The following is a 10,827-nucleotide window of genomic DNA, read 5'->3' as shown; positions in this document are numbered from 1 at the left end:
ATGCGTTCTAAAATGCATAATCAAATTGTGCTCATAAAATATAAGAACCTTTTATAGTCATTTGTGTAATTCTCTTCGTAATAATTCAATGGGTATTATTATGTTAGTACACTAAAATTCAAGAACATCGTTAAGAACATATTCAGCCTTTAAATGCTCCAAAAATAAGAACGGCTCAGCCCTAACTTAAAATCTGACGTTCTTATAATAAAAAAAAGAGTGTATCAGCCATAGTGTAGGGATCGGAGGGTGTCCCAATCCGATAACATTTTTAATCGGAATTTTTAGCCTTTGAAAGTTAACCATTGGTGAAAGTATTATTTTGTTGAAATTTGTAGAGATTTTATATACATATAAATTTATGTATCAATTATAAGACTGTAGTGTATTGGGAAGTCAGGTTGACGATAATAATCCAATAAAAGAGACAGTATGTAACACTGTTAAACTTTAACTCTGGAACGCAAACATGGCCGAACTCAAAAGCACATGCTCGCCATCTCCTAACTGCGCATGAGCAGTCGGAGGGGCTACTGCGCATGACAATAGCAATCTGAATATATAACAACTGCCCTCTCTCAAGTTAAATAGTAACTTATCTAGGCTACGCAGTTCAATAAAATCTATCAGGGGGTTTCTGGTCTCTAGATGGGTATCTCTTGACAGGGAAGGCAACCCCAGGTAAGGTCATGACTTCTGAACCCATACTCCCTAGTGTCTAAAGTGTCCCACAAGGTCTAGGCACCGGCTCTGTAGCTTCTGTAGTCTCAACTCCTTCAGTATCCATTGTTAATGGAGACCCCATCTCAGGTAAATCCGGCACCTGAGGTGTACTTTCACCTTCTTGACTAATCTCTGTAGGAAAACCATTGGGCTTCCGGTAAGTATTTCCGTTTGATGCTGTTTGATACAACAGCTTTGGAGCTAACTGATTGGAGGGAATATACCTAGGGCGTAATTGTTCCTCATGTCTCTTCCATATTACATCACCAACTTGTACATCAAAATTTCGGGGGCTGAATGTCCCAACTATTAAACCTGGTAGCCACTTTGCCCCCTTCCCAAAATTCCTAGCGAACACAGCTTGATCTTGAGAGTATTGGGTTTGTTGTTCAAATTTTCTTGAAACATCTTAACTTCCTGTTTCATCCTTCTTGTTCGCAAAGCACTAAGCCGTATCCGGGGCTGTCTGTTTAGTAACAGTTCAGAGGGTGATTTTCCTGTAGCATTGGGTGTAGCCCTATAGGTCAACAAGAATCTATCTAATTTAGTCTGAAGTGATTCACCAGTGCTGCCAATTTTACCTATTTTGTCTTTAAAGTCCCCCACATACCGTTCCGCCAGCCCATTTGTGGCAGGGTGTCCCCTTGCTGTGGTTGTATGTAAAATCTCATTACTCCTTAAAAATTTCTGAAACTCATCACTTGTAAATTGGCTGCCATTGTCAGAAACTAGGTGTTCTGGCAACCCAAAATGACTAAAAATATGTCTCAGTGCTGAAATGGTGTTAGCTGAATTGGCGGTAGTCATAGGTACAATTTCTACATACTTAGAGTAGGCATCTACAACAACTAAGAACATTTTATCTAAATATGGTCCTGCAAAATCTATGTGTAGTCGTTTCCAGGGACCCCCTGGCCATGACCACGCAGCTTGCTTTGATGAAGGCGGAGCCTTAGCAGCTTCCTGACAGGCGACGCAAGCCTTCACAGTCTCCTCAATTTGTTGGTCCAGTTTTGGCCCCATAAATACTTACGAGCAAGTTGTTTCATCTTCACTATGCCAAAATGTTCTGCTTGCAAGTCATTTAATACAATTCCTTGTAATGATTCTGGAATAACAACACGAGAATCCCATAACAATTCTCCATCCTCACAGGATAAATCTAACCGCTGGTAGTAGTAAGGGAGGAGTTCCTTTTCTGGTTTATCAGGCCACCCGTTCCTAGTGTAATCAAGTACTTTCCTTAAAACATTATCTTTCTTGGTTTCCATGGCAACCATAGAAGCGGTTACAATTTGTTCCTCTTTGATAAACATAACATTTACTGTCACTTGTTCCTCGGAAGAGGGTTCACACTCTACAGGTTTTCGTGATAAGAAATCTGCAAAAACATTGTCCTTGCCTGGGATAAACTCTATGGTGTAATTGTATGCCGCTAAGAGTAAAGCCCATCGCTTAATGCGATCCGACGCTAACTGGAATACAGGTTTGTGTTCTCCCAGCAATGTAATCAAGGGCTTGTGTTCAGTTAGTAACTTAAAATGTCTACCTAATAGGTATTGTCTGAATTTGGTCAATCCAAAAACAATAGCTAAGGACTCCCGCTCAATTTGAAAATAGTTCCGTTCTGCAGAGCTAAGGGTCCTCGAAGCATAAGCCACAGGTTGTAAGGTTCCATCAGGCCCGGGTTGCAAAATAGTTGCCCCTACCCCGACCGAGGAAGCGTCACAGTGTAGAACTAGTTCAGCTGCAGGATCATAATGTTGTAACACTGTATCAGAACACATAGCAGACTTAAGGCACTCAAAAGCCTCTTGCTCAACTTTCTCCCATTTCCATGATTTATCCTTGCGTAGAAGCTTGTATAGTGGGGAAGCTAGTTCCGCAAAGGCAGGTACAAACTTCCGTAAGAAATTTGCAGAGCCGATGAACGACTGTAGTTCTGCAACATTTCTGGAGGGTTCCGCATCCTAAATAGCTCGCACTTTCTCAGGTGTTGGCGAAATCCCTGCTGCAGAAATGCGAAATCCAAGGTAAACAATCTGATCAAGCATAAAATGAAACTTGCTTTCTTGAAGCTTTAGACCACATTCTTGTAGACGCTGTAGAACTCGGTGTAAATTTTCAAGGTGGATTTCATCTGTCTCTCCGGTGATCAAAATGTCATCAATGTAAACGCAGCAGCTGGGTAGACCCTTTAAGACATTTTCAATGGTGCGCTGAAAAATAGAAACAGCGCTGTTAATTCCACAAGTTAGCAGTTTGTACTGGTTCAATCCTTTAGTAGTATTGACGGTAGTAAACTTGCGGGACTCTGGGGAGAGCTCCAGTTGATGGTAAGCCTGAGATAAGTCCAGTTTGGTGTACTTTTTCCCCCCTGCTAACTTACCCAACAATTCTTCCAGTGAAGGGACTGGGTATTGTTCAAGTGTAGAGTGCTTGTTGATAGTGACAGAGTAATCCCCGCAGATGCGTAAATCTCCACTGGGTTTGACTACTGGTACTGTCGGTGAGGCCCAGTCAGAGTGTTCAACTCTCTCAATAATATCCTCAGCCTCCAACTTTTCTAAGGACTGTTCATATTTGTCGCGCACCGCGAAAGGTACAGTTCTAGGCTTCACAAACACTGGATTACTATCATCTACTTGCAAGGAGACTTGTACTCCCTGGAGTTTTCCAACAGTAGTAGTATCAAAAAGAGCTGGGTATTGATGTATTATATCCTCCGTAGTAGTCTGTACTACACTAAAAATGTTCTGCCAAGGTAGTGTAAACTTGGACATTAGGTCTCTCCCCAGAAGGGAGGGCCCCTCAACGATTCGAATCTTCAGATCACCAACTTGGTCTCCTACTTGGATGCACATGTCACTCTCCCCAAAGCACTTAATGGTATTTCCCGTGTACCCTTTAAGTAGAATCGTAGGTGGTTTCAATGTTTGGATGCTGCCTCCAATGCTCTCAAAATCTTGAACATTTATGAGTGTAACTGCACTGCCCGTATCGACTTCCATGGTGACTTCCTTGCCCTCAATAACCACGGCTAACTTAGGGGGGTTTCCCTCTCCTGATCCCCCAACATGATGCATGTATACTGTATAAATTGAGTCAGCTGCAAGCTCAGAATCAGAAACAACGTCTGGCTCCCTGGAGTGTTCCTCTGTTGTGATCTGGTGAATTTGCCTAGACTTTTCATCTCTTTTCTTTTTGAAACAAACTCGAACCAGGTGCCCGGGCTTGCTACAATAACCACAAATGGTATCCTTGTGTTTACAAGCATCTGCCAAATGCTTGTCAGAGCCACACCTGAAGCATAAAGTAGACTTCTTGCCTGTATCAGATCCAACAGGCTTCTTTTTTACAAAGCGAAATTCCTGTTCGAGGAGACCAGGCTTGTCAACTAGGTGTCGTCTGCTTGAGCTACCTTCAACGCTTGGTCGAATGTTCTATCTTCAGAAAGGAGTTTTTTTCCGTGTAGCTTGGCTCCTCACGCCCCCCACAAATTGGTCTCTTAGGGCTCTGGATAAGCAGGCGCCAAAATTACAATGTACTGCGAGGCGTTTTAGTTTGTTTGCATATTCAGTCACTGTTTCGGTTTCCATTAGTGCTGTGTGGTGGAATATGTACGTTTCGGCCACCTCCAGGACCTTCGGTTTGTAAAAACCGCTTAAAATGGTCGTCAGTTCATGGAATGTCTTGTCCGCTGGTAAATCTGGTAAGCACGGGTCTTTTAACGTACTGTATGTTGTTTTTCCGATGAGTGAGATCGCAACTGCCACCTTTTTCTTGTCAGCCGCTAGTTGTTCGGCTTCTGTTGCTCCTGCTGCTAACTGTCCAATATTATTTGCTACGAAGAACGAGTTCAAACGCTCGCTATAATCTGCAAAATCACCACCATCGAAAGGCTCCAAAGCACCAATATTCCTTTGCACACCTTTCATTTTCCCTCGTCGCCAATTGTAGTGTATCGGGAAGTCAGGTTGAAGATAATAATCCAATAAAAGAGACAGTATGTAACACTGTTAAACTTTAACTCTGGAACGTAAGCATGACCGGACTCAAAAGCACATGCTCGCCATCTCCTAACTGCGCATGAGCAGTCGGAGGGGCTACTGCGCATGACAATAGCAATCTGAATATATAACAAAGACTTTCAAATGGAAGCTTTTCAGGCCAATAGGGTTCGAAATAAGGATACTTTCTGAACAAACCATTGAAAGAAATAAGCTGGATTTATATCTCAGGAAAGGTTAATAGCTTTGCGTCATTTCGGTAGTTCTGGATTGTTCAAATCTACAATATTCGAGGCAAAAAGATAAAAACTAATGCTGAGTGATACGGAACTAGCACTGGTTATCGTACTTTATATCCCAGTGATGAATTTTCACGCGCGCTCATTGGTCAATACGTTTCACGTGCACATTTTCACAGGACAAATATCAGGCGATAACGTCCAGCCAAAGTGATATCCGTCCTGTGAACATTTTTGTGCAGTCAAAACTCGCCACCACCAAGGTTTTCAAAACGAAAAAAAAAACGTTTGATTTCTTTTATAGAATTTATCCTGAAACGTGAAAGAAAAAGCGATAACAAAAAACTTCACAACAGCGCGCGCGCTCGTGGCGTCATTCCCGTGCATGCCAGCGCGCACAAAAGACATTTCAAAATTGAAAAAAAAAAAAACTTTCGAAGCTTCGCTTCTCGGCCAACTGTTTATTTTTCGTGCCATTTCTCATCCTTGGACATTATCTGCCGATATGCCAGCCGCCAGAAGGGGTTATTACTAAGAAGCCCAAATCCAAATAGCTGCTTCATTAACTATATTGTGATGACTCTAGTAAAACTTGCCAAAACTATTTAATGATTGATCTGCCAATATAATTTTCTTGTTGTCCCCGACACAGACAAACAAGTGATACGTACTTTTCGTTATTGCTGATGAAGGCAGCATTGCCGAAACATCGGTGGATTCAGTAACTCCAAAGGGTTTCATGATATTTTATATATAAATATTACATCACACTGCTACAAAAAGCTCACTGGGTCTTTAAGGGGCCAAAGGCGCCCAAATAGAGCACAGTAAAGTATACTCCCCGCTACTTAACAGCGAGCAAGGTTGGGAGCTGGTTAGGGTTTGAGAAGGTGATATTGGTGCCTTAGTGTTACATAGTTTGCTATTAGATAACAGTTCATCTTAGCCGTGAGCATTTAGGTTCAATACGAATTACAGCACATGTCTGTAAGTATGGGTCTTTTACTTAGATGTCGCTTATTATAGAAAATATTCTTATTATAGATCCTTTGCTAATGGCTTGTGTTTTTTCCTTCTTATTTTGTCATATTTACTTAAAACATGTTTGTTTAAAAAACAAAATTCTATATAAAGTCCGATGGGGAGTATTTCCTAACACAAAGATAGGATATAAATTCCCGTCCTACATGCTTTTTGCTTAAAATAATCATTATTATTATTAGCTACGCGGAATCTACATGAAACGGATTTGACACAAAAAGTAAAAAAATAAAAAAAAATTAAAAAATAATAATGTGTTACCTTGCTCGTATCTGTATCTGTATTTCTGTGTACGGGTGTTAAACTAAGTGGTCTACCGCCCTCCAATCCTGTTAGTCTCTATACCAGCGATATTGAGATCATCTGCTTCAAATAATTTCAGCTTACCTTGAAGAAAACAATATTGGTGTTTTGGCAATCCGACACATAAACACGCTTATAATAGCACTAATCAAAACAATTCTAAGTGCCCTGTCAGTGTAGAATGATAAAGTTGCCATTTCATAGACGATAAATTCTTGTCATGCATTATTCACATGATGGCGATTAACAAATGAACCGCTTGCAATTTATGTAAAAAAAATAAGTTCAATAAAAATAAGTAGTAAAATAACTAAGTAGTAAAATGACCTTTTTTTTATTTTGGCAAATATGTTTGACGTGTTCATTTTTCCTCTCAACTCTTATGTCGTTTCATTAGGCTTTACGTTGAACTTAAAATGCACGTCAAAGAAAAAATTAGCGCAGCTGAACGTTTTTTAAAGATAACAAGGATTTATTCGCCATAAATACCCCCAAATTACAAAACGTCTCACGAATTTGACATAGGAATAAAAAGAGAGTAGCAGATGAGGGTAAGGAGTAATAGATTTTGACTAATGCAAATCTAGAATGCCATGTTTGTTTGTTTCTCTAAACGATATGTAACCCACCTCACCACAACCACAGGTAACCCGGAATCTACCGAACACTGCCGATACTCCCACGTCCCTACATAATCATGAAAACAACTTTTTTGTTTTCTCGAAGAGAAAATACTGCTTGTGATCTAGTTAATTCCTGATGTGAACTGTTTTGTCATATGGTATCATTACCGAGCCTTTTATTTAACTACAGATCGATCAATCTTGATTTATAAAAGTCTACCGCACTAGCAGCTTTAAAGCCCCATTGGCAACCAAAGCGATTGTTGTTGTTTTGAAATAGCGCCATTGTCTTGCGAACGATTTGATTGGAGGACTATAATACGCAAAAAAAATTCGCTACCGACACTCGAGGTGTGTGTTTCATCTTGTTTTAGCCGGTGAAGAAAGCCAGTATTTAGGAAGACAAGAACATACTGTAACGAAGAAACGACCAAGAAATGCGTGCTTCAGGATAAGGATCATTGACAAATAAAGATTGATGTTATCGGGAAAGATGGTGGTTTATTTCACGCAATCACTCAAACTCATAATGCACTGTCAATTGACAGCCCGCCCCCGACCCCCGGGACATACCGGGGAGGTAACGCGGTCATGCGGGGGATTTAACACCTATTTAACACATGTAGTCCACCGGGGGACAGGGGATTTAACAGAAGCCCTCAACATGCCGGGAAAGGGGGCGGGAATTAACGCTAAACTGGAGATTGCGTCCCCGTTTTTTCCCCGGCGTATTCAAATTATGATTTTTCAACAAAGATACTTGCTTGCAAATCTAAATCTCTGATAGTATTGGCTGAAGAAAAATATAGTTTCTATCTATCGATGTCTGTTGATTTTTAAATTTGGGGTAGCCTGTGGTGAAAATACTAGAGAGGGCCCGAAAGTGGGTGTAGTATGCATGCGCTTTTTCCCGTCGAAGTTTCGTTCACTGAAGAGGGCAGCTCAAAGAAAGGTATGGCTTTTTATGGTGGGACGTTATCGGGAAACACCGGGGCCATGTATCGGGTGTTTTAACAGCATCACAGGCCCCGGTAGCCGAGAAAGTAACGCACATTTCACACCACATAAATGTTACCTTCCCCGCTATGTCCCGGGGATCGGGGTGCCGTGGTTTCAATTGACAGGTGCATAACCTTTTTTTGTTTTCTCACTGCTAAAAGTACTATAACCTGTAATTAAAATTCTTGCATTTTCAGGGTTGCATCGAGGCTCACCTTTGAATCGAACCTGATTTTTTCATTCCCTCTATGTGTGAATGAGTGGCTCGCTGTGATTGTTATCACGCAATGCGTGCAAGATTCCCTATAGGCAAGATACTGGCATCGACACGAACGCGAAGATTGTTCTTAGCTTGTGTTAAATATACTCATAAAATGCAAAAGGAATTCTGTATTGTTCTTGGACGTCAGTGAACGATTAATACAAGTTTCACGAACCTTTTTACATACTTCAATTTCCCGTGACCTTCGGCTCGAGGTGGTAAAACCGCTCCATATGACATCGCATAAATGTAAGTATATAGATAAATCTTAGAATTATTTGCCAAGTATTGTTGTAAAACGATAAAAATAATAACTATTTAAAACTTTGAGCCGCATTTCCACGATTTTAACGCGATTTTAACAACGATAGAAAAGTTTTATTAAAAGTTTGAAACAATTTGTATACTTTCTATACTTTCGGATTCTAATAGATTATTTTGTCTCTTTGCCCTCCTGAAGTCGCTACCATACAACTTGATACAAACTTAGAGCTAAGGGACGGGCCATTTGATTTTGACGGGGGAGTGGCAAGTCTCAGGCGCCTTTAAAATAATCGAACCTTTTCCTTCGGGAAAAAAAAATGAAGCAGCAAAACTTGTTTTCCCAACCAGCATTGGTCAGGAAATTGTTCCCCAGCCAGCAGTGGTTAGACATTGTGGCACATGAATTATTGCCCGTATAACCGATCGGGACGATTTTTTTCCCAAGCATCAACTCCAATGCCCCAAATATATTCCCAGCACAACCCCTCAAATTTGCAGCTCAAATTTCAGGCCCGGGGGAGGGAGGGGGGGGGGGGTGCGAAATCCGAATAAGTGGACCTAATTTTATCCGGGGGGGATGAGTTCTCTGATAAAAATCTGACCACCCCGAAAGAAAAAAAATTAATTTTTTACGCCTTTGCAGTATCTTCACGGGACGTTTATTGTCTGATTTGGCTACATATCAGAGTAATCTAGCTGATGCTTTATAGTTTGTCTACAAATAGCACGTCCGACGCGCAAAATGCCTATTGTTCTCCGGACATTCTCGCCGCGAGGGAATAATGAGATGCAATGTAAACATAACTCCCAATGGCATTGGGAACCGAAAATGGATCTTTGGCTGTTGTGTGTGTGTTGGAGTGCGTTCGCACCCCCTGCACCCCCTGGGTACGGGCCTGAATTTGCCAGCAGAACCATTCGGGACGATTTTTTCCGCAGCAACCGAGGGGTCTAAAATCTTCCCAGCCAGCAAAAAACGCTATGGGGAACAGATCCGTTTTGTGCTCTTGCTTTTCCAAAGCTGCTAAACGCTCGCCAAGCATATGTTTAGCTTTCCCTTGGATATTTAGTTACTCATTTATCCAAAAGATTTTCTTTATGGGCATTAAGTAACAATGTCTCTGCCATTAAAACTATATACTGGGAGAACAGGTGTATTGAACTGAAACTAAAAAAACAATAATCTGCCTGTTTATCTGTATTTATTTATAAAGCGTAACACACACGTAAGAATATATACTTTTTTGCATGATGACGACGTTATTCTACCTTTTATCTTACCGCCTAAGTTAATTACTCCACCGATCTTAATTGATACTAGTAAGTTGAAAGTTGAACGTAGATAAAATGAAATAGTCAACGAGGCGCGTAGCGTCCAGAGTTTGACTCATAGAAAAAGAGAACAAGTAGTCTAATTGTTTAGTATAAATCCACTCACATACTACTAAAAAAATGACGATTTTAATAATAATCAGTAATGAATAACCGCTTTTTCCCTTCTCACAATCTGTGGCTCAATAGATAGTGAGTACTGGAGAAATCAAATTGAGAGATTTGTGATTGTATGTAAGTTGATTAAATATATAAATCTACTCACATACTATCACGAATCCTGCAATTTGATTGGCTCCAGTACTCACTATCCATTGAGCGATAGATAGCGAGAATTATTATTAAAATCGTCAGCTATTCGCTACGCGCCTCGTTGACTATGAAAGCTAGCATAGAAAACTCGAACTCGTAGTTTAATTGTTAAATAGAAATGTACTTCAAAAATGTAAAATATGAAATATAGACTAAGACTTGAATTAGAATTTAGAAAGACCCATTTGCTTTATATCATTTACTATTTTAATGAGATAAAAACTTGGTTAAATCTTATTTTACCATCTATCCTACCATGCTTGAATATGAATCGTTTTTACATAGGGAAGAGGTGACAAGCCAAGCTATTTTTCGCTTTACCAAGCTATCATTTTCTTGCCGCATGGCTCTCAAACTCACCTCTGTCGTAAAAGAAAATTCTCAGATTCTGTATTTCTTTTTCCGCCAGCGCGCGTCCCAAAAGAAAGAACCGAGTTCAGCTAAAGACGATTCACAATGACAGTACCGAAATATGCGGTATCGTTTTGCCTGACACTTTGTCAACAGTGATTTGACGAACGCGATTTGGGTATCTAAGTTATTTGCACATCCTGAAACCAACAACACACGTTCACACTTTTTGCTTCCAATTACGTTTCTAACTTAAAGTATTACTCTGTCGCCTATTTGACGAACTTCCTGCGTGAAAGTTTTATTTCACAAAACATACAATGTTTCAGTGGAAAACTGAATTAAACAAACTACAGTTAATTAGGCCA

General features: G+C 40.4%; 1 protein-coding gene across 1 annotated transcript; it reads right to left on the bottom strand.

Annotated features, from left to right (window-relative positions):
• Nucleotides 1-1,706: 1,706 nt before the first annotated feature.
• On the bottom strand, nucleotides 1,707-4,661 carry LOC125568307 (uncharacterized protein K02A2.6-like). Its single transcript, XM_048730259.1, has 3 exons — nucleotides 4,348-4,661; nucleotides 2,709-4,026; nucleotides 1,707-2,624 (listed from the first exon to the last, which is right to left on the bottom strand). Exons 1-3 carry the CDS (start codon nucleotides 4,659-4,661, stop codon nucleotides 1,707-1,709), a joined length of 2,550 nt encoding a protein of 849 aa, XP_048586216.1.
• Nucleotides 4,662-10,827: the final 6,166 nt, after the last annotated feature.

The sequence above is a fragment of the Nematostella vectensis genome, chromosome 7 (assembly GCF_932526225.1).
Source record: "Nematostella vectensis chromosome 7, jaNemVect1.1, whole genome shotgun sequence".
Taxonomy (NCBI): Eukaryota; Metazoa; Cnidaria; class Anthozoa; order Actiniaria; family Edwardsiidae; genus Nematostella; species Nematostella vectensis.
Note: the sequence above shows the minus strand (reverse complement) of the source record. Positions and strands in the feature narration are given on the sequence as shown.

What these genes read in the sequence shown, in the direction of transcription:
- LOC125568307 (XM_048730259.1), bottom strand. Translation starts at nt 4,661, where the DNA reads ATGAAAGGTGTGCAAAGGAATATTGGTGCTTTGGAGCCTTTCGATGGT. An exon ending in GTCCTGGAGGTGGCCGAAAC is followed by an intron (nt 4,027 to 4,347) that starts GTACATATTCCA and finishes TTTATGCTTCAG; the next exon opens with GTGTGGCTCTGACAAGCATT. An exon ending in TTTCGCCAACACCTGAGAAA is followed by an intron (nt 2,625 to 2,708) that starts GTGCGAGCTATT and finishes TTCTTACGGAAG; the next exon opens with TTTGTACCTGCCTTTGCGGA.